Source organism: Gopherus flavomarginatus, chromosome 9, assembly GCF_025201925.1.
Source record: "Gopherus flavomarginatus isolate rGopFla2 chromosome 9, rGopFla2.mat.asm, whole genome shotgun sequence".
Lineage (NCBI taxonomy): Eukaryota > Metazoa > Chordata > Testudines > Testudinidae > Gopherus > Gopherus flavomarginatus.
In genome coordinates this window covers 47598152-47618814 of record NC_066625.1, presented here as the reverse complement: position 1 = coordinate 47618814, position 20663 = coordinate 47598152, and the positions used below count along the sequence as shown (strand labels likewise).

The 20663-nt window shown below is 49.3% G+C and overlaps 1 protein-coding gene across 4 annotated transcripts in view; it reads left to right on the top strand.

The window, feature by feature from the left end:
• The window catches only part of CD276 (CD276 molecule), an 80777-nt gene extending 62398 nt beyond the window's left edge, over nucleotides 1-18379 (top strand). For 3 of the 4 annotated variants that reach the window (XM_050968415.1, XM_050968416.1, XM_050968417.1), the window contains 3 exons: nucleotides 4507-4548; nucleotides 7448-7483; nucleotides 13054-13212. In XM_050968415.1, coding sequence (XP_050824372.1) covers nucleotides 4507-4548; nucleotides 7448-7483; nucleotides 13054-13142 — 167 coding nt within the window. In that variant the 3' untranslated portion in view covers nucleotides 13143-13212. Of the gene's footprint in view, nucleotides 1-4506; nucleotides 4549-7447; nucleotides 7484-13053; nucleotides 13213-13557 lie in introns of those variants that run through there. The other variant, XM_050968418.1, reaches the window with a different exon arrangement.
• The last annotated feature ends 2284 nt before the right edge of the window (nucleotides 18380-20663 follow it).

The following is a 20663-nucleotide window of genomic DNA, read 5'->3' as shown; positions in this document are numbered from 1 at the left end:
TAGTCTCCCACTCTGGGGGACCCAGCTGTGCCTGAGGGGAGCAGCCTCCCAACTCCAGTCCCATTTGCTTTTGAAGTGTCTGTCTTCCCCCACCTGCACTGATTGCAAAGAGTGAGTTTCCCATGCTCCAGCACTGATTCCCTGCTCTAAATGGACCAGGAGTGATGGATTCTGTAAATGACACACTGGGTTCTTTAGAGTGGGAGTTCAGGCTCTTGGGTGCTGGGCTCTGTACTTACTTGAGGTGAGCCTTAGGGGAGGCAGTGTGGCCTAGTGGATGGAGTACAGAACTGGGAAGACCTGTGTTCTGTTCGTACCTCTGTTACTGGTTAGTTGGGTGATCTTGGGCCAGTCACTTCACTTCACTGGGCCTCAGTTTCCCCATCTGTAAAATGGAGATAATGATACTCCTTTGTAAAGTGCTACATGTAGAAAGTGTTTCCAGCTGTGAAATGGGGAAATGTGAAAAGTCCACACCTCCCAGCAGAGTTGGGAGGCATAACTCATTCCAGAGTTTTGAGATCCCTGGATGAAAGATGCTGGAAAAGGGGCAAACTAGTGTTCCCACCTCTACCAGAAGGCTGAATCAAAATGACTGAGAGGCAGGCTTCTGGGTTACATGGCTGGTTTTTCAGTCAAGACTCATTTAGTGGTACTATTTTTGTGGGTGCGGCTGGGTGAAAGCTTGCAATGCTGCTACTACAAAATGGGACCAAAGAAATTGGACTGCAGGATTTAATCCCTTTTACTACGATGCTCCAGTTAGCTCAAACTGTGTTCCTATGCTCTGGGGTCATAATATATGCACCAGGTATGTCTCCCCTCCCCAGCCATGTGCATTCCCAGAGTTTGGATGCATCCCATGCCGAGGAGGGTGTCCTCTGTTGTCCACATGTGTGTGCCTAACCCCAGCTATGGGGCAAGGACCCAAGTTAGCAGCAGCAGTCTGTCCCCTTGGGTGCCTTGAAATGGATGCGCCTGCTACAAACATTATGCATCTTCTCCCTGGGGAGCAAACCGAGATGATGTCCCGGGGGGTGGGTGGGATCTTTATTGTTGAGGTTTGCAGCTGACATTTTGGAAGCAATGAGGTGTCGCCAGCCAAGAGGCAGATGCTCAGAACCTGACTCCCAATCTGGTCTGATATTTCCCTTCCCAAGTGACTCCTCACCCCACCCCCGACGGAGGAGATGCGACTTGCAAAGTGACAATTGGCCAAGTGCAGATACACACAAGGTAGTACACACTCAGGATAGTTCGCACACATGGGTGTTTCCTTTCTGCACCCCTCCCCCTTCTCATCTGAGAAGACATCACTAGCATTTGCCACTATGGAAATGTCAAGCGCATAGACACAAGGAAATAGCATGAGACACAGATGCTATGTGCTCTGCCTCTCTTGTTCCTTTATCCCTGCCCGCGTGTGTTCAGTTTTGAAAGAATTAAAGCCCTGCCAATGTCTTGCAGCCCCTGTTTGACAAACTGTTCTCCCCCCTTGCTCTGTATTTTCTGCATCCTTGTCCTTTTCCCTGCTCTTTATTTCTGAAGGGCATTTGTATTAAAAGGGGATCTTTATTCCTTTAAGTGCAGTTGCACATTTAGAGTGGTGTAAAACCAGTTTTAATTCCGTACTTATTGTCTTTCACTGGTTCTCCCAATGGGTTCAATTTGCCAAGCCACAAAATGGTGGGTTTTTCTAGCTGCCACCACTGCAAACTCCACCCGGGCATAGGAAGTTTGGCTGGGTTCTTTCCTTCTCGTCCAACCTCTGAGCCAGAGATGAAGAAGATCTGACAGAAGGAACTCGCTTCATGAGCCTGTTGTTGCACAGCAGAATAGAATTCAGCTGGCTGTCCTGGTAGGTGGGCTGCTTCTGCACGACTGATGAGAGCGATTTTTGCCAGTGAAGTAAGCAAATCATGATGAATGGTCAAGAGAAGGTAGACAGGGATCATCTCCTACACAAGAACAAGGGGACAACCAATGACATTGTTAATAGATTCCTAGGTCAGAAGGGACCATTAAGATCATCTAGTAAAATCTCCTGGGTAACACTGGTCATAGTTATTTTTCATTTCTGCTGCCCCGGGATTTAAACCCAGGACCTTTGCCATAACCCTACACAACAGGGCCAGTCATTTTCTTAGCTTCTGTGGCAGATTAGGTGGGATTTGAACATGCCGCCACTAGGGTACATGGCAAAAATGTTTCATTGTTCCACCAAATTAAAAGGGCAAATTTATAAGTGATAAAATGAAATCCTTTTTTCCACACACATTTGACTGTATCATTTAATTGTGGAACTCTCTGCCACATGAAATTGTCGAGGCCAAGATCTTAGCTTGTTTCTTAGAAACTGTTACATCTACATGGATAACAAAAATATGCAAAGTTATCTTAGTTAATGCTAGCAAATTTTGGAAAGGATAATTCGCCTTGTACTTCAGCCAGTTTCTCCCTGGTAGAGATTATTTCACAGCTGTTGTGTGGGGTTCTTACCCCTTCCTCCAGAGCAGCTGGCCACTATCGCAGACAGGACATTGGACCTCTGTTCTCATCCAGTCTGGCAATCCCAGTGCTCCTAAATGCAATAAGTGTAGGTTGCCCCTGGGGGCCTGTTAGCTTTGGTAGTGCCCCTTTAATGGTTCAAGGAATAGATGTGGAGTCTGCTGGCCTGTTTGCTTGCTACATGAGCCTTCCAGGGCTGATGTGGGACCATGATGACGTTGCCATCTCGGCATGCCGCGTGCCATTTCAGCTGCCTGGCTGCTGGGGTGGGGCAGGGGGAGCAGCATGCTCTGCAAAGGACCCAGGGGAGGGAAGGAATGCGAAGGATGGTCTCTGGGACTTGTCAGGATGGATTCCTGCAGAGCAGCTGGGGTGCACATCCAGGGTTTGTTCTGTTGAGGGCGGGTGACACTCTGAGGGGTGTCACAAGTGGTGGGTCAGTCTTGAGTGTAGAATTTGCAGGGCCCTGCCAGGCAGCATCAAAGTAGGGTGATGTCACAGCTTGGTTGTGGCTTAAAAATATCAGCACAAGGCTGGGGAGCCAGGAGCTCCTGGGTTCTAGCTCAGTGTCTCTGATAAGGACTCTTCTGTGGCCTTGGGTTAGTCAGCTAGGAGACAGGCATTACAGCGTGTCAGCAGCAGTGGCCTATCACCCTGTGCAGAGGCAGTGTCACAGCAGGCTGTGCACATGTTGCAATAGCATGATGCAGTCCTGCCCTTACAGTGCCCCACAGGACAAATACTAAGGGCTGGAGACTGCACAGCCAAGTGTGACTGGCATGTCCTGCTGCGGTAGACTTGGAGTGAGGAGGATGAAGGTGGCGTGAAGTGCAGTCATGCTGACCTTGTGGATCAGTGGATTCACGTGCTGCAGCGTGCATCATTCAGTGCATACATGACTGTTTGCTTATGCAACATGTGTTCATGTGCCAGTATCTGCAGGCCGAAATGCGCATACGTGACGTGTGTTCCAGTATGTGCTCACGGTGTGTTGTGTGCATGGAAGCAGAAGGAGCATACCTTGGAGAGCAGATGCCAGCGATTGGAACTCTCCTGGGTCTAAGGCCCCTTTGGAGCTCTCTAGACCTGTCCTCTCCCCAAATCTCTGCTTGGGGATGCTGAATCTTGTTAAGCCACTCAAAGAGCGCAGCTCCAGATGGCAGCTCTGCTATAAATAGGGGAGCTGGCGGCGGGAGAGCCTTTGTTTGTCAGCCAGGCATCTGTGTCACGTCAGACTGATTGGCGGGTCTCCTCTGCACTTCGAGGAGAGGGGGTCGCACTTGTCGGTCGCTGCTTCAGCCAAGGGCCCAGTCTGCACTGGGGTGGGGAGAGGAATAGCCATAGCACCAAATCATTGTGTAGACTGGTACAGTGCGTCACAGCTAGGACAGGACAAGGGTCTGCAGCCTGGGGCTGACTGACTAGCTAGCAGAGGCTAAAATTTCCTTCTCTGCAGGCTCCTCAAGGAGAGTCCTGTACACACAGCTGGTGTCTGCTCTGTCAGACAGACACAACCTGCAGACAGCCCCCCACTTTCATGTTAGCTGCTAATGAGCCATTATCCCCAGCAAGTTCCTGCCTGTCTCTTCTGTGTCAGAGAATGCACGCCCATCACTGTCACATATAAATGCTCCCCTCCCCCATTCCCACTGCAGGTGCACGGGCTCCTGAGGGCTGGCATTGGGCTCTCCTCTGCTCAGTCCTCCCACTTCAGATAATGAGTGGGGGTCCAGGGCTGGGATAGCAATAGGGGCTGTGGGCCACGATTGAGGAGCATCAGCAAAGCTGTGGGGGCAGGTAAGGGCTGGGATAATAGGGCTGCAGGTTGGGACCTAAGGGCATCGGCAGGGCTGGAATAGCCAGAGGGCTGTGGGATGGGACAGGGGACCACCCGTAGAGCTGGTTTGAGCGCCTCCCCAACCAACCCTTCCTCATTTGCTCGGTGATTTCTCTGCGCATCTCCGGAGGCTTCATGCACACGTGGCTTTTGTTTTGCAGGGATGGAGGAACAGAGTGAGGATGGTGGAGAACCCAAGACAGGTTGGTGAGATCTCAAAGCCCACATTCTGTGTAGATGACAAGGGTGGGGGTTGGGGTGCTGAATTTCATGTTGGGGCTGAGATTGCTAAAGGAGAAACCAACGTGCATGCTGGGAAGGTAGGTCCTTGTGTTCCCACCCCAGCCTCCTGCATCAGTTCCAGGGGGCACCCCGTGGAGGGGCTGGAATGGGTGGGTGGGTCTGATTCTTCCCTGCACCTTCCCACTGGTTTCTGTGCTGCCTGGCTTGTTTCTTACTGTCACCTGCTCAGTCTTAACTAGGTTTGCCAGGCATCCAGTTTTCAACTAGAACACACAGTTGAAAATGGACCCTGGCATCTCTGGTCAGCACTGTGACTGGGCCACACACAGTTCTTGCTCTTAAACAGTGACCCTTGCTGAGTCGACTGCACCCAATGCTGACCCTGTGGTCAGCAGGAGGTAGTTTCTCTAGTGCAGATAAGACATGGTATGTTCTTGCATGAAACTCGCAAGAGTATTAAGGAAAAAAGGAGCTGCCCAGCCCTGAGTCAGAGAGTATGTCTGACCTGGAAGATGGAGCCAATGTCCCACAGCCTGGGTGTGCACACAACATATCATGAGCACATACTGGAACGTACATGTCACATATGCACAGTTCTGCCTTTCTATACTGGTATATGCACACATGTTGCATAAGCAAACAGTCATATATACATTGAATGATGCAAGCTGTGGCATGTGAACCCACTGATGCACAAGTGTGTGCATACACAGAGTGGTACATACTTGCATGTGCACACACTGATGCATGAACATGCGCACACAGTCGTGCATGAATATAAAGGCACACACATGCACATATGCATGCTAATGCATGGGCATGTGCAGACAAATGTGCATGCATAGTGTCACACACTCTTCCATGTGCACGCATGGATACACAAGCATAAGCACACAGTCGTGCATCCATTTAAAAGCACATGCTCACACATGTGCACACTAATGCATGAGCATGTGCACACAGTTGTCCATGCATATTGCATACGTGCACACACATACACTTGCACATGCACACACATTGCCAAGTATGTTCATACAGTTGTGCATGTTGTACACATGGACTGTTGCAAACGCACACACCGATGCAATGAACATGCACATAGTCTCACACAGAAGTGCATTGTCATGTGCATAATCACACGCATGCCAACACAGCCAGTCTCACGTTGGGGCCTGTGCCATCTCGCACGACTCTTTGAGGCAGGCCAGCTGGCTGTCAGTGAACCCACCCTAGCTGTGAACAGACTGGCAGCTTTGCAGGGCCGACATAAGCTGTGTTATCTTTTAATAAAAAGTGATAGTGGCACTCTGCTGTAATCAAATGAGTTAATTATATGCCTGGTGTTTCCCTTTATCTGCTCTGAGCACAACAATAGCTTTGGTGTATACAGATTGGCTTGCGTCTAATCTCTCCTTGGGAGAGCGGGTGCTCCCAACCCAGGCTTCTTGATGTTTGTAACTGCCTGTGAGATTTAAGGGCTCGGGCTTTGATTGGTGGTGGAAGTTGGTGAGTGTAATTACTGTGGAAGGCTGATAAATGCTATGAACTGTTAAATGGAATTTTTTCCCCTACCTTCATTAATGGTGGGAGATAAACCACGCAGCCTCCCCTCCTCCAGCCCAGTCCTTTCTCCTGACCGCCCCCCCCAAACCAACAGGAGATTGCTGAAATTTACAGTATAGATATGAAATCAATTAATTTCCAGAGCCTCAGTGCCAGAATTTGGAGGCTGAAGATGTGGCAACAGCCTGGCGTTTGTCCTCATTTTTCACGTTGTGGCAGTAGTTTCCGGAGGGGGGATTTGTGTGTGGGGAGATCGTAGTCAGAACGAAGCACTCTGTCGCTGCCTGATCAAGAAATTCACTTCTTTTAAGAGCTGATGCCAAGAGCTGCCGAGAGGAAGTCATGTGCAGGCTACAACCACCGCCAGTGTTTAGCAAACTCAGCTCTGTATCTTGAGCACCATATCTATTAATGGCCTAGTTACTAGGGCATTCCTGAAACCGCACTCAGGAGATGTTGCTCTCATTACAAATTATGGGGTGAGTGGAGGGGAAGGGAGATCTTGGATTTTACTATCATTCAAAGATATGGCTGGGTCTCTGTCGATTTCCTAATCAGTAGGCATCCCCATCACAATCCCAGCACTAATAATTGGCACTGATAGGCCCCCTCGTTAGCAAACTAAATTAGAGAAGCCAAGGACTGAGCAGAGCAGGGATTCCAAACTCTCCACTCAGGCCTAGGCTTGGTGTCTCCAGAATTGGACTCAGGTTCATAAAAGAGGGGCAGCTTGGGGGAATCTTGCATGGCTGCCGCTTCTTTGGGTACGTAGAGAATGTGATCTATAGGGCAGTCAGGCCCTCTGCTCAGTGGCTCCCTCTGGGTCTCTTGTTTTGATTGGCTGATCTGTACTCAGTTGAGATCTGGGCTCTCCGGCCCCTCTCTCACCTGAGGGGGCGGGCTTTTGTTGTTCTCATGGGCTCTGCCCACTGACCTGGGATTCAAACAGGCAGGATCACAAATCGAGGTGTGGGGGGGAGCAGGCAAAGACAGAGTTTGCAAAACAATTAAATCAGGTTGCTTGGCTCCTTGATCAGAGGCAGCTCAGATGCGGCAGTGAGTCCTGGGCAGGGCAGCCAGGGGCAGTGCAGAACCGGCTGGGCAGGGCTGCATCACTGGGGAGGAAGAGCGTGGGTTGGAGGAGGGCTGGGAGGAAGAGCGTGTCCAGGGTGCCCTGGCGAGTTGGTGGATCTGGGCCCAGTGTGGCTGAACACTCTGCTGCTCAAATGCTCTGTTTGCTGCATGCTGTGGTCCCAGGTCCGAATGTGACAGAATTCTCTCTCTTCTCACCAACAGCTTTGCAGCCTCTGAAGAGCATAGAGAACAAAGAAGGTAAAGGGCATTTCCTCTCTCCTTTTGCACTCGCATACAGGGTCTCTTGCAACAACTACACAGGCTGGCAGACCCACTGGCTTCTGTACCCTTAAATCTCTGAAACCGACCTGCTGTTACAGCCAGCTGGCTGTTTAGCCCAGCAGGGGCACTTGGAGATCTGAGCTGTAGGTTATCTAAAAACAACAACCCAAAGCCTAATGCAGAACCACAGCCATCTGTTGGATGCTTTGTTTATCTGGGATTTGGATGATTGTTTTCTGCCCACTCTTCTGATTTCTAGATTTGCTCATCTCCATGGTGTTTGCAACTTCTCCCTGTTTGGTATCAGCTGTGTATTTCATCAGCACCTTGTTGGCTCTCACTGCCAGATGGGCAATGAAAGTGTTAAATTAGACCAGATTAGATTGGGAGGCCATAAACACATCCCCCAGAACAGATAAGTTGCTGTTTAATTCTACCCTTTGTTTGTGGTTTCTTGGCCACTTTTCAATTCACATCAATGATTTTATCCCAAGCCAATCAGTTTTTTGCTAGATACAATATTAACCGCGTTACTAAAATCCAAGTGTATTATATTTATATCTACTCATTCCCCTGAGCCATTGATTTTGTAATTCTCCCTAAAAGAGCAATCAGGTTTGCCAAGATTTATTCTTTCCCAACATCCAGCACAGTTTTTACTGCTCATGCATCCATTATGCTCTAACTATTTATTGACTTTTTTTTTCTTTTAATTTCCATCATTTCACTAGTGCTAGAAGCTGGGCTAATGAGACAGTAATTGCCAGAATGATTCATTCATTCCTTTTTGCTGAGAATATCTGGGCTTCCCAAGTTCTCTGTGATACAGGCAATCATTTCCCAGGTGCACTGTGGAGGAGATGGCCAAAAGGCAGCCAGATGCCCAACTCTCAGTGAAAATCTGTGGGAGTTGGGCACCTAACTTCCATTTATGCCTTTGAAATTTCTCCTTCCGTCTTCCCCTGATTAATTAGCTGGTTGCTTTATTATCCTAGGGTCCAGCTATCTTGGGTTGCACATGCAGATTTCCTTCTCAGTCGTGAAAATTTATTTCTTTTGGTGTTAAAGGCAGATTTTCCTAAAGCAGTCTCAGCTATTGTTAAGCCACGGTTAATTTCACCCCCCTCCTCCATTATTAATGGCCCGGCTTTCTCTCTAGTGCTGCATTTTGCCCTTATGGATTTATAAAAATCTTTTCTTACTGCCCTTCACACCGTTAGCTGGAGCATTATCTCACTCTGTTTTCTCTCCCTCACCCCCCTTGCTGCCCTTATCTTTCCCTGCAAGCCTAAACAGTCTGTGCTTGTTTTCATTGCCTCTTCACTTTTCATCTCCAAGCCAGATTGTTTGCTTAACCCCACAGCTTTGAGGAGTCCCTTTGCATCCTCTCTGGCTGCTTTTTTCAGCAGAAATGTAGTATGAATAATGGCATCTCCTAGGATTCTCCAGGTGATGAGGATTTTTCAGTGCTGTACAATGAGCTTTGAAAATACACACTCTCTTTCACAACACGCACACAGGCTCTCTGGCCAGCCCTTGTTGTGTGGGCAGGCTCAGCCTCTGGGAATGAGGGGAGAAATCTCTCAGCACTGACTCTTTGGCAGCCCAGACCTTTGTCTCTGTGCCTTAGTGTGTGATAAGGAGAAGTTCCTCTGGAATATGGCTGAATGAGACTGGCTTTTTAACCGTTATATTGCTGGACAAACCAATGTTTAGGGAAACCCATCAACACAGCCTGCAGACACTGGATCGCAGAATGTTGGTTAAAGTGAAAGGCAGCGCTGGCTCAGTGCACCATATAGTGCACTTGGTATTGTAATTATTATTTTCTTTAGGTGTATATGACTTTAAGGGAAGCTGTGGTCTCCAACAAGCATAGAGATTGGTGCCCTCCATCACTGGGTGCATCATAAGGATTAGCCTGCGGGAAGCTTGTAGGAGGGATGAGGTCCTCTGCATGGCTGGCTGGAGCTCTGTTCATACCTGTATTCTCGTTTTCCCTGTGTCCCGGGTGTGCTTTTCAGTTCCTTGCATCTGGATTTGCAGGGGGACTGCATCTGGATTCGCAGGGGGAAGTGTTCCAACCGTGGCACTACACTCCAAATTAAAGATGTCACTTTGTTGTAAATGTCTTGGAGTTGTTCCAGTGTTGTATGGGAAGAGGAAGAATGGCCAGGTGCTTATGGCCCACACCAGGGATCTGGGCTCCTGGGGTCTATTCCAGCCTCAATCACAGTGGTGAACAAGGACAAGTCTTTTAACAGCGTTGTGCCTTGGTTTGCCCATATGTAATTAGACAGTGATAGCACCTCCCATGGGGCTGTATTCATCTGGGTTTGTAAATCCCTTTAAGTTCCATAGCCTGCAGCAGCAATGGGAGAATGCAATGTTGCTGCAGTCCAAAAAACCAGCTCTAACCGTGAAGGTGTGGGAGCTGGTCACCAGCCTTCCCATCCTCAGGCCTGATGGGCCTACGAGCATGTGCCATGCACAGTTATTTGCTGTGCCCAGCTAACAAGGGATGGACTCCTGTTAGTCCATGGACATGTGTCTGTGCTTGTTTAGGGACTGTGCTTGTTTGCCATACAGAGACAGCTAATTAGGGGATTCCATCATGAGTGCAAGAGATGAAAATCCCCCAAGAAACCCAGTCACAAACCCAGTCACAGCCATGACAAGAAGAGAAGTCTGTCATACCTTCTGAGCAGTGTCTGGGTGCTGCAGGGCTGCTGTCACAGCTGGCAGCCTGCTAGTGCCAGCCTGCTGGCTGAGCTAGGCCAGCAAGCTGCTCGCCCAGGACACTGGGCACAAGCCACCTTGTGCCAAACCATATTTTTAAGCTGCTGCTGGTTGTAAATCATTCCAACAAACGGCCACCCATTAGAGCAAAGTGCTTTGCTCGGATGCAGACTAGCATAACAGTTGGGCAGAATTTGCTGCTAGCCAAGAGCAGTGATGGAGGTTGCTCTCCAGCTGCATGGGAAGACAGCTGATACATGCCAACCACCCCTCATCAGCTCAAGCAAAGCAAGGGCCTGCCTAGGAGCCCTGCATCCCATGCAAACCGTGAAACTTGTGGGCTGGCCAGAGACCTAGGGGAAGATCACCCTAGGCTTCTGCAAGCCCCTTCAGAGCAGAGATGACCTCGGGTGTTACGGTCATGCCAGAAAGGTCCCCACACTATTAATCCCATGGATGTCAATGTGTCCACTTCTAGAGTGGAGCTCTCAGGTTTGTGTCTCTCTCTTGTATTAAGAAACCCCAGCCTTCATCAGAGGTTGTAAATACTGGGTCTGATTCTGCTCTCACTTACTCAGTGCAGCCCCAGCGACTTCAGTTCATTCACCAGTGTGAGCAAAATTGGGCCATCATTTCACTGCTTCCTGGTTTTGTGTCTCTGGAAGCATCTGCTGCTTCCAAGCATGAGATTCCAGTGTATGGAGGGGAAGGTTGTGGGCAGGGACCGCAGAATGTAGTGTAGCATAGCGTAATACCACCCTGCTGGGGCTGTCCACAGGGATCAGACTCTGAGTGGCTGGATTGAAAAAGCATGTGCTGCTACTGTCTGAATGAAAGAAGCAGAGCTGTCAGGGCCAGCAGTAAAAGGCTCATCAGCCTGTGTATGAGGACTCGCCACTAGAGGGGGTACAAAGACCCACCCTATGCTAGCCTGGGCATACTGGTCTGGGGTTATAGGATGGAGGGAATCTAAAATGACCATGTAAAACTGAAGTTCTGTGCAACAGCCTCCAGATTATCCACATTTCAGGCCTGTGGGGCTAGATCCGGAGAGATGCTGAGCATCTGGAACACACATTGACATCGAGGGGTGTGCCAGGAGCTGAGCATCTCCCAGGAGCAGGCCTGTGACCACTTTGAGATTAAGAATTTTCACTTTGTAAGTGAATTCAGTGGTGAGGAGGGAGATCAGGCTAAAGTCGGAAGGCAGCAGCAGGCCCAGGCTGGACAGCAGTGGTGCAGGCTGCTCCATGCTCACCTGCCCAGGCAGGTTCACCTCTAGCATGAAGAGAGGAACTTGGCATCCATGATGCCCCCAGCCAGGCTGCCAGTGGGGAGTCACTGGCACCAGTTGTGATGTGGGAACCAGGTTACTGAGAACTGTCCTGAGACTCCAACATGTTGCATGTAGGCCACTCCAAAGCTGCTACAGGAGAACAGCTTGTAGGAGTTGCCAGCTCACGTGGGGTTTGAACGCACAGCCTCTTTACAAAAGGCTGCATCTCCTATGCACTTGCTCCCAGGTGGAGTTGTTCCCATTCAGGAGTGCTGTCCATGCCTGCAGCGTAAACAGGCTCTCACAGTGGACTGGCCACACAGTAGCTGTTGCCTTTGCCAGTGCAGTCACTGCAGTGCCAGCGTCTAATTGTCCATGAAGCACTTGGAAATGCCTGGCATTTCACAGGAGGTGCACAACCCTGCTCTGTGCACTGGCCTCCCAACGGTCCCTCTGTGGCAGGAGATGTGTGGATTTTGATGCAGTAAAAGCACCGTGCTGGTCAGACAAGCCCCTTGACACATCACCTGGCTTGATGAGAGTGCTGGAGGAAAAGCTTATGGCCCTGCAGCATGAGCTCTGGATCCACAGTGTGCCAAGGTATGATAGCAATACTCTGCGCTCCCTGAACTCTTCTCTCTGAGGGTCCCAGAGAGCATTGGAAAGGGGAATTGAGGAAGTCTCCTTACACACATGGAAGGAAAGTGTGAATATCTCCATTTTTCAGATGGGTAAAGTTACAGTGTCTCCCAACACAGCAGTGAAGGAGCCTGGAATATCTCTTGTGAGTCCCCTGCTCTATCTGCTAGACTCTGGGATCTTCTCACTGGGGGTCACAATGCAGGAAGCCACCTGATCCTTTCCAGATTGTTCAATGGAAGAGAGGGATGGGAGGGAGCTCCTAAGGGGCTCCTGCTATGGAAGAGGGGCCATGGATGGGATAAGGTGCATACCACTGCACTAGATCCCACTTCACTCCCCATATCATGCTCAATGCAACAGTTCCATGCCCTTCAATGCGTGCATCTTACAGTAACTAAAACCTACCTCAGTCCCTTCCCATGCCTGCAGGGCCCAGCTCCTGGCTGGGAATGCTAAGTCAGTTGTCTGTATCCTCATGGAGACTCGTAAAGCATTTTCTCCACAAAAAATTCATCTGGTGCCAATCTTGGCAGAGCATGAATGATATAAGCATGAGCCCCAGGGCACTGGTTGAGCTGCTGTAACTTTGAATGATCATTTATTGACATGGGTGAATTAATGGATTTATTTATCTTTTACTTTAAACATGCACCATTTTGCTGTGTTGGTCTGGTCGAGGTTTTCTTGACAATTTTTCTTAACTGGGATGGGGGCAGGAGTGTGGGCTAGTGGCTGGCGCAGGACTGGTTTTTTTGTTTGTTTTTGGTGGAAAAAATCAATATCTGAATTGTTTTGTCCAAAAGCTGAAATACTGGGATTCTAAAATGCTGACCTAGTGACACATGGGAATTGTAGTTCAGGTACCTCATGTCCCCATTCTCCTCTCTAGGTTGGAATCCCTGGTTGAACTACCTGATGAGGGGAGGGGAGGTGATCCATCATGGCAGTAGCGTAGTCATGGGGCATCATGGGAGATGAAGTCCAGCTGGGGAGCCTTGTCCATAGAAGAGAATGGGAACCAAGGCATCCAAACTACCACTCCCATGAAAGAATATGATGGCATTTCACAATTAAAATATTTTGGTTTTCTGGCATTCGTTTTTTAAATGAAAATTTTGAACGTTTGTATGGAAAATAGACACTTTATGTGAAAACTTTCACTATGTTGAAATCCCAATTTTGCATCAAAAAATTTTCAACATAAAATTTCTCACTAGTCCTACTCATCACCTAACATTCACCCAATAGGCCTCTAGTGTGGATTGTGACCTTTTACCCGCCTGGGGGCTATTCTCAGTGTCTCTGTTTCTCTCACCTTATCTCCCCCCCCCCTCCGCCCCCCGCATAAGGTCAGTGGATTGATTATTCACCACTTTTTTTCTTTCGCTTTCAGGCAACGAACAAGAAATTGACTGACAGGAGGTGGAGGAGACACACAAACGATGCCCCATGCCACAGACTAGCAGACTGTCCTCTCGGACCATTGTAGCCTTCTGGGAGATGTCCTATAGGAGACACCGAACATCCCATCCCCTGTGTCACCATTGCTGCATATCCTGGCCATGAAGGACATCAGTTTCAGCCTGTTTGCTCTATTTGCTTCACTGTAACCATCTTCCCCCCCTCCCCCTCAACACACATACAGGGTAGATGCGATTGTGTCGCTATGTAGTGCTCACTTCCTCACAGGGCCGGATACACTTTATTCCCAGGAGTTCTTGTCTTCCTGGCCCGTGCAGCCCAAAGGGGCCTGATTCTCCATTGTTCTGCACCGTGGGTGCTCACTTCCACCAGTGCAAAGTGGGTGCATAGTGCTCCCAATGGTGACCATTTGCACTCACCCTGCCCTGGTGGAAATGACTGCACAAGATGCAGGGCAGTGGAGAGCTGGACCCAGTATGTGAAGGGCTTCTTCCTGTAAGGTGATTAACTTAGAGATCAATGGGGTTTACTCTTGCATTTAAAGTTAAGTAGGTGCTAAAGTGCTCTGCTGGATGAGTTGGAAGGCTCGGTCCCTTGTGAGATTGAACTCTCCCTGCACAGGAGGTGCAGCCAGCAGGATCTGAGCAGCCAGGAGGGATGCAGTGGGACGCTTGTCCTATGCCAAACAAGTGTGTGGTCAGGTGAGGTGGGTGATGAGCTCCCCGCCACCCCCCCAAAAAAAATTTTTTTATCGATGGTTAAGGGAGTTTGGTTATCAGTGCCCCATTACAGCGCCAGCTCTTAGTGTCTTGGCCCTTATAGCATATAACTAACACGACAGCCAGCTCTACGGCTTCATGGATGTCCCTCCTCCCCACTCCCAGCCATCCTTCCCCCACTCTCACCACAGATCAGGCTCCAGCTTATTCCCAAACCCTAAATTCAGCTTCTAAAGGGGGCGGGCAGGGGAGAGGATGGGACCAGGTGTCTGTCTTCCAGAAGATCCTAAAGGCAGAGGCTCTGAGTGTCCTTGTGCCCTCTTGTCTGCCTTTCCTCTCCTGCACCTGGTGCCTGAGGCTCAACCTCAACCACTTTCCTCCACTCAACCAAGGGGAGCCTGCTGATCATTGGACTGTCCTCCCCACAAAATGCCTTCATGGACAAGGTTCAACAGCCTCCAAGCAGCAGGCCTGTGGAGGTAGACAATGGGTCCAAGAAGGTCTTTGAAGCTCCTTGGAGATGGACAGTGGGTCCAGGTGACTGTAGAGATGGAGAATGGGCTAGTGCTGTTGTAGAGGCTCTGTGGGGATGGAGCTCATAGACTTGAGTGGAAGTGGTCCTTGGTCTTGGTCTTGGTCCTGGCTATGGCGGAGGCACAGCTCCAGAGGGCATCTTGTTGTTATCTTTAATGTTGTACCACTGTCACCAGCATGTGTCTTTTGCCATAAGCCCCTGGAGCCAGATCTGTCCCTGGCTTAATTCCATTGAGGTTGGTGGAGTTATCCCAGGGGTTGGTTTGGCCCAGAAGATTTTGTTGAGGCAGGAGGGGGAGAGGAAACTTCATAGATCTCACCCCCTTGCCCAGGAGTCAGGAAGTATCTGTAACTGGATGTTGTGCCTGCTTGGGCCAAGAGTGAGGAGGGAAACTTGCAGGTCAGATGTAACCCTCAGCCACTAACTCCCAAGCTGCTTGCATCCCTGCTGGAGAAGGGGATGGGTGTGAGTGGAGGCAGAGATGAATTCTCTCATCATTTTTTACATCCCTGGTTGGGAGGAATGATCCACAATTTTCTGCAGCAAAGCTATCCCCATTTCCTGCTCTGTCCATTGGAAAGCCTCCCCTGCAGCCTGGGTCCAGGGCCAGTGAGGCCAACAGCGCCACCTCAGCTGCCTGCGAGGAGCACTGTGAAGTTAAAGGGAAGTTCCCCCCGCCCCCCATGATTGTAGCTCTCACACACTGGCCGGTCTGTTCCTGGGCATCTGATGGCCATTTTGAAGCCAAGGTTTCCCATGAGCTGATGCCTCTAAAGTTTGTGTTTGGGGTCAGCAACTCTGAGGTGAATGGAAAATACCTGACTGAGCAGCATGGAACCTCCCTGTGACCCTAAGCTTTTCCTGTCAGAAAGCTAGAGGCAAGAGGAAGCTAGTCTGTGAGAATCTAATGGGCCATGGAGGCCCACATGCCTTCTCAGTCCCACCCATGGTTCATTGGAATCACTGGGCTTCTCAGCTGTGTCAATGGGTGGGTGTGTGTGTGTGTGTGTGTGTGTGTGTGTGATTAACTTCACTGGGGATGCACTCATGTATCCCAGCTGAAGAGCTGAGGGGCTAGTATAGGTGGTGGGAGTGGGGAGCACCTCCTATCATTAAAATTTGCTGACACTTCCCTATATAAGACCCTGCTTTCAGTTGCTTTATAACTTTGCCAAGCTTTAACCATTTGGGTAGAGATTTTCCATGCCAGAGATGTGCCTCAAGCTGAATGCATTTGGCAAATTTCAGCCAGAATGGCTTGGCTGTTTCTGAGAATGAGGCTAAGGGAAAGTACATTGATTAGTCCATGTTAAAAACAATTTGGGCGCCCTTTTCTTTGAGCAGCTTTAGCCCCCATGCTTGGGAATGGGGACTTGAAATTTGGTGGGGGCATGGCCTCTGTGTCAGGGATGTGCCTGTTGCCACCCTGGTGAAAATCTGCCCACATTTGGTCAAGTTTCTTTTTAAAATTGCAGTTTGCATGTGCCCAGAGACTTCAGTTTTGCCAGCTAAAATCTCTGATTCCATCCTCACTGAGCATGCTGACCAGATTGTGCGTGTGCCATCCCCAAAGAGCAGCTCTGCATGCTGCTGCTAGACTAGGGCTGCTGGGACAAAGCTGGACTTGCCCTGTGATTGCTGCTCTAGGCCAGGTGTGGCTGGGCACTAGAGCTGAGGGCAGAGAGGCTCTCTCTTGTGCTCTCAGGATCCAGGCACTTTGGCAGAGGAAGCTGTCTGATGTGAGTGCAGAGGGGACAAAAGCTGGATCGGGCCATGGGAAGGAGTAAATCGGTGACATGGAATCTAGCAAGCCTGGGGATGCTGGGACCAGCTGGACAAGGAGGCTGTAGGGTGACCAGATGTCCCGATTTTATAGGGACAGCCCTGATTTTGGGGTCTTTTTCTTATATAGGGTCCTATTACCTCCTACCTCATCCCGATTTTTCACATTTGCTGTCTGGTCACCCTAGGAGGCTGGGACTAGCCACTGGGGGAGGGACTGGGGACCAGGGAGATAAATGGGACAGGACTGGGAGCCAGTTGGCAGGGTGCGGGGGAATTACTGGTACTGGCTGGACAATAAGGCTGGGATTAGGGGCCAGTGAGGGAAGGGCAAAGGGAGCAGGGGGAGGACGACAGCTGAAAAGGAGCTGGGCTGTGGGAGAATTGGGACTACTTGGGCAAAGAGACTGGGCAAGAAGACAGAGAGGGGATATTGGGGCAAGAAGGATGGGAAGGGGAGACTGAATTTAAATGAGCAGCCCCAGGAGGGAGATTAGGAGTGGGAGCCTATGGGGATGGGGAGCAGAGGGAGCTCAGATGTGGAGCTGGGAGAGGAGTTGGGGCAAGATGGGGAGAATTGTGGCTGGGTGTGAGTGAGACTGGGAGTCAGGGGAGAGTTTGGGATTTGGAGAGCGCAGGGGGGTGGGGGGATACTAGTGCAGGCTGGGCAAGGAGATGGGCTGGGATAAGAAACCTGAGCAGTAGAGGTGACTGGGTAGGCCAGGAGAATGAGACTGGAACAAGGAGCCAGGGCTGGAGAAGCGACAGAGACAGGAATAGCTTGGTGGTGGTAGGGGAAAAGGGAAGTGCTGAGCCTGCCCTGCTGCAGCCGGTCAGTGAGAGCTCTGACTGAATATAGAAAGTGCTATATAATGCTTATCAGGCCCTAGGTGCCTCGTATTGGGCATCAAAATTAGATACTTTTGACCTTAATCTCTCTCTGCCTCAGCTGTCTACCTGTAAAATGTGGATAATACCTCCTCATCCCTGGGGTGCTGGGGATGGGAGATTCACTTCGCTATTCTAATGATGAGTGCAGGGGAAATGAATAACTCTGTCTCAGAGTAGAGTTTGAATATGGGCAGTAGGTGGGGCGTGGGGCCTCACATGGAACAAAATATTGACTAGCTGCTTATTAAGGGAACACCGTCCACCCTGTGCTTTGATGGGAAAGACAATATGAGATTGTGTAATTAAAGACTGTGTCATAATGCATACGCACCAGGGAACAAATTTAGATTGCCAGGGCAGCCTTAGTTTTGGCATTTCCTAACTTTTGATGGCTTGACTTTGCAATCTAAATAGCTTCATTTTAATGTAGCTTTTGTGTGTAACAAAGACCTGTGCAGGCCACTAAATGTTTGAGTTAAGGGGCCCAAGACAGAATGTTCCGGGCCATAAAAGGAGCAAAGCCATTTAAGCTGTGCTCACAGCACCAGTGGAAACATAAAGGGGCAGACCAAAGTCAGGGAGGTGCCAGCATTGTCTGGTCAGCCTGCCTTATGCACAGTTTCTGATCCCTGGCTGCCTTCTTCACCCTCCATCCCTGCTTCTCATACTCAAGCCCCATTGTGCTGCATTCCGACATCTTCGGCACTCATCTCTGGCCCCACTCAGGCAGGGAGATACCATTGGGCTAGAATCAAGGTCTGGTTTGGTATTTTTTAATTATTTAAATTCCAGAATCTGGAGTATTTTGTGCCTTGACACTTACATTTTGGGGGAAAATAAATGCTTGGTTCTTTTTGACAAAGTTCCTGGGGCCTGGTGTAGTTTGTACTATGGTTTAGTGTGCAAGCCCAGCAGTCCTCATTGGCATGAGGAGAGAACATCATCAGCCGTAGAAAGACCTGAGTTGTGACTCAGTAGCTGGAGGAGATGTATTTTCCTATGATCTACTGGGGGTTCTAGGAGAACCTATCTGCCTGCTAGGACCCTGTCAAAGCTTGTGGACTTCCCCACCCTGGTCCTCCTCTGTCAGCCCTATGTTAAGAAGAGGGGGGCAGGTCTAGGTCTCTGGCCAGACCAAGAGGAGTCTCTGATGCCCTCATCCCGTGGCAGGACTCATTGGCAGATGTGAACGGCATGCAGACTTCTCAGTCCTTTAGATGCAGCCTCAACCCACATCCACTGTCAGGGATCTTCAGCTGCCCCGTCCCAGCTGTTGGGGGCACTCCAGCTCTCCAGTTCCGGTGGGTATTGGAAAGGGTAAAACCACTTCAGTTCAAACCTGCTGTGAGGGGTTCCCATATTAGAGGCAGGGGCTCCTGCAAAGGAGGGAGCCAGGTCAGAGAAGCACTTCCTGCTTTCTGGAGCTGGGTGTAGAGAGAGGTCTTAGGCATTACTGCATTGCACAGTTCTCTGTCAGTACTCAAGGCTGGAGCCATGTGGGGTTGTTTCTATCCTTTCAACCTCAAGCCACTCTCCCCAGTCATTGTCCCAGCATACAAGGAGTACTCAAGGGCAGCACACACAAGTGCTAACCAGGCCCTGGGTACCTGGACTGCAAAAGCTTTCTCGGATTCTCCTGTAGTGATGTCTTGCCCATGGGAAAGTGCTGGGATGTGTCACTGAAGGGTTTGTACTCTGGCCATGAAGCCAACTTTTCAAGTGCTGAGGTCATGGGGGGGTATGGGAGAGTGCGTGGTTTAAGGATATCTGACATGCAATGGCCATGAAGCAGCATGGGAGCCTTGGTGCACTTGCTAAAAGCACTGGGGCATAGATCCATGCAAAAGGTCCATCTCCACTGCTTCCCCAGTTCTGGAGTTTACAGGGTTCACCCACTAGTTAGGTCAATGGAGTTGCTCCAGATCTACACCACTGTAGCGAGATGCCACTGAAATCAACAGGGTTACACAAGATTAACAGCAGTGTAAGTGAGATCAGAATTTGCTTGGTGGGTGTAAGCATCTCTTTTTACGAGAGCTGACTAAAATAGTTCATTCAAAACATTTTTTCCCTAAGAATGGCTTTTTTTGGTCAAAATGACAGTTTCCATTTTTGATGATTGGGGCTTTTATCAAAAAACTGAAAGAATTTTTTTCACATGTTGGTAGTCAAAAGCTGAAAAATATTGGCTGAAAATGGAAAGAATTTGCTGAAAATTGAAAATGTTGGTTTGAACTGAAATTTTGGGGGTTCTGAAAACTTTGAAGAAAAAAGTGAAAACATTTTCCGTTTTGTCAAAATTTGTCATGGAAACAAAACCCATTTTCCCCCAACCAGCTCTGCTTCTTGTATCCAGAGGTTACCAAAGGTGGGAGTTACTGCCTTTTAAAATGTGTGACACAAATTGTTCCTGACGAACAAGGAATAGTGGAGGGAGGAGGAGGGTGGAATGGTTGCTGGGAATGAACTGAGAGTCCTATTTTTTTATCATGTATTAATTGTCTTCTAATCCCTGTTACGTTCTGGCTTGGTATTTGCACAATCCATCACAGCAATAAGCAGCCGGACAATGGCAGGTAAGTCTGTGTGTGTAACACAAGATATATTTGGGGTCTTCCAATAAATGAGGCTCCTTCTGTGGAGCTCCTAGATAGCCCCTGAGAATTTCTGGGTTGAGTTCATGAGACAGCATCTAACTGCAGTGGATGGGGCAGAATGAAATAGAAACCGCACCCCCTCCATACACCTGTATGTGTTCTATTGATCTGTCCATATAGATTCATAGACTAGGACTGGAAGAGACCTCGAGAGGTCATCGAGTCCAGTCCCCTGCCCTCATGGCAGGACCAAATACTGTCTAGACCGTCCCTGATAGACATTTATCTAACCCACTCTTAAATGTCTCCAGAGATGGAGATTCCACAACAACCCTAGGCAATTTATTCCAGTGTTTAACCACCCTGACAGTTAGGAACTTTTTCCTAATGTCCAACCTAAACCTCCCTTGCTGCAATTTAAGCCCATTGCTTGCTCTATCCTTAGAGGCTAAGGTGAACAAGTTTTCTTCCTCCTGATGACACCCTTTTAGATACCTTTATCAAAGGGGTAAATATAGTACTCTATTAATCTGACTTCAGGATGGGAGGAGGT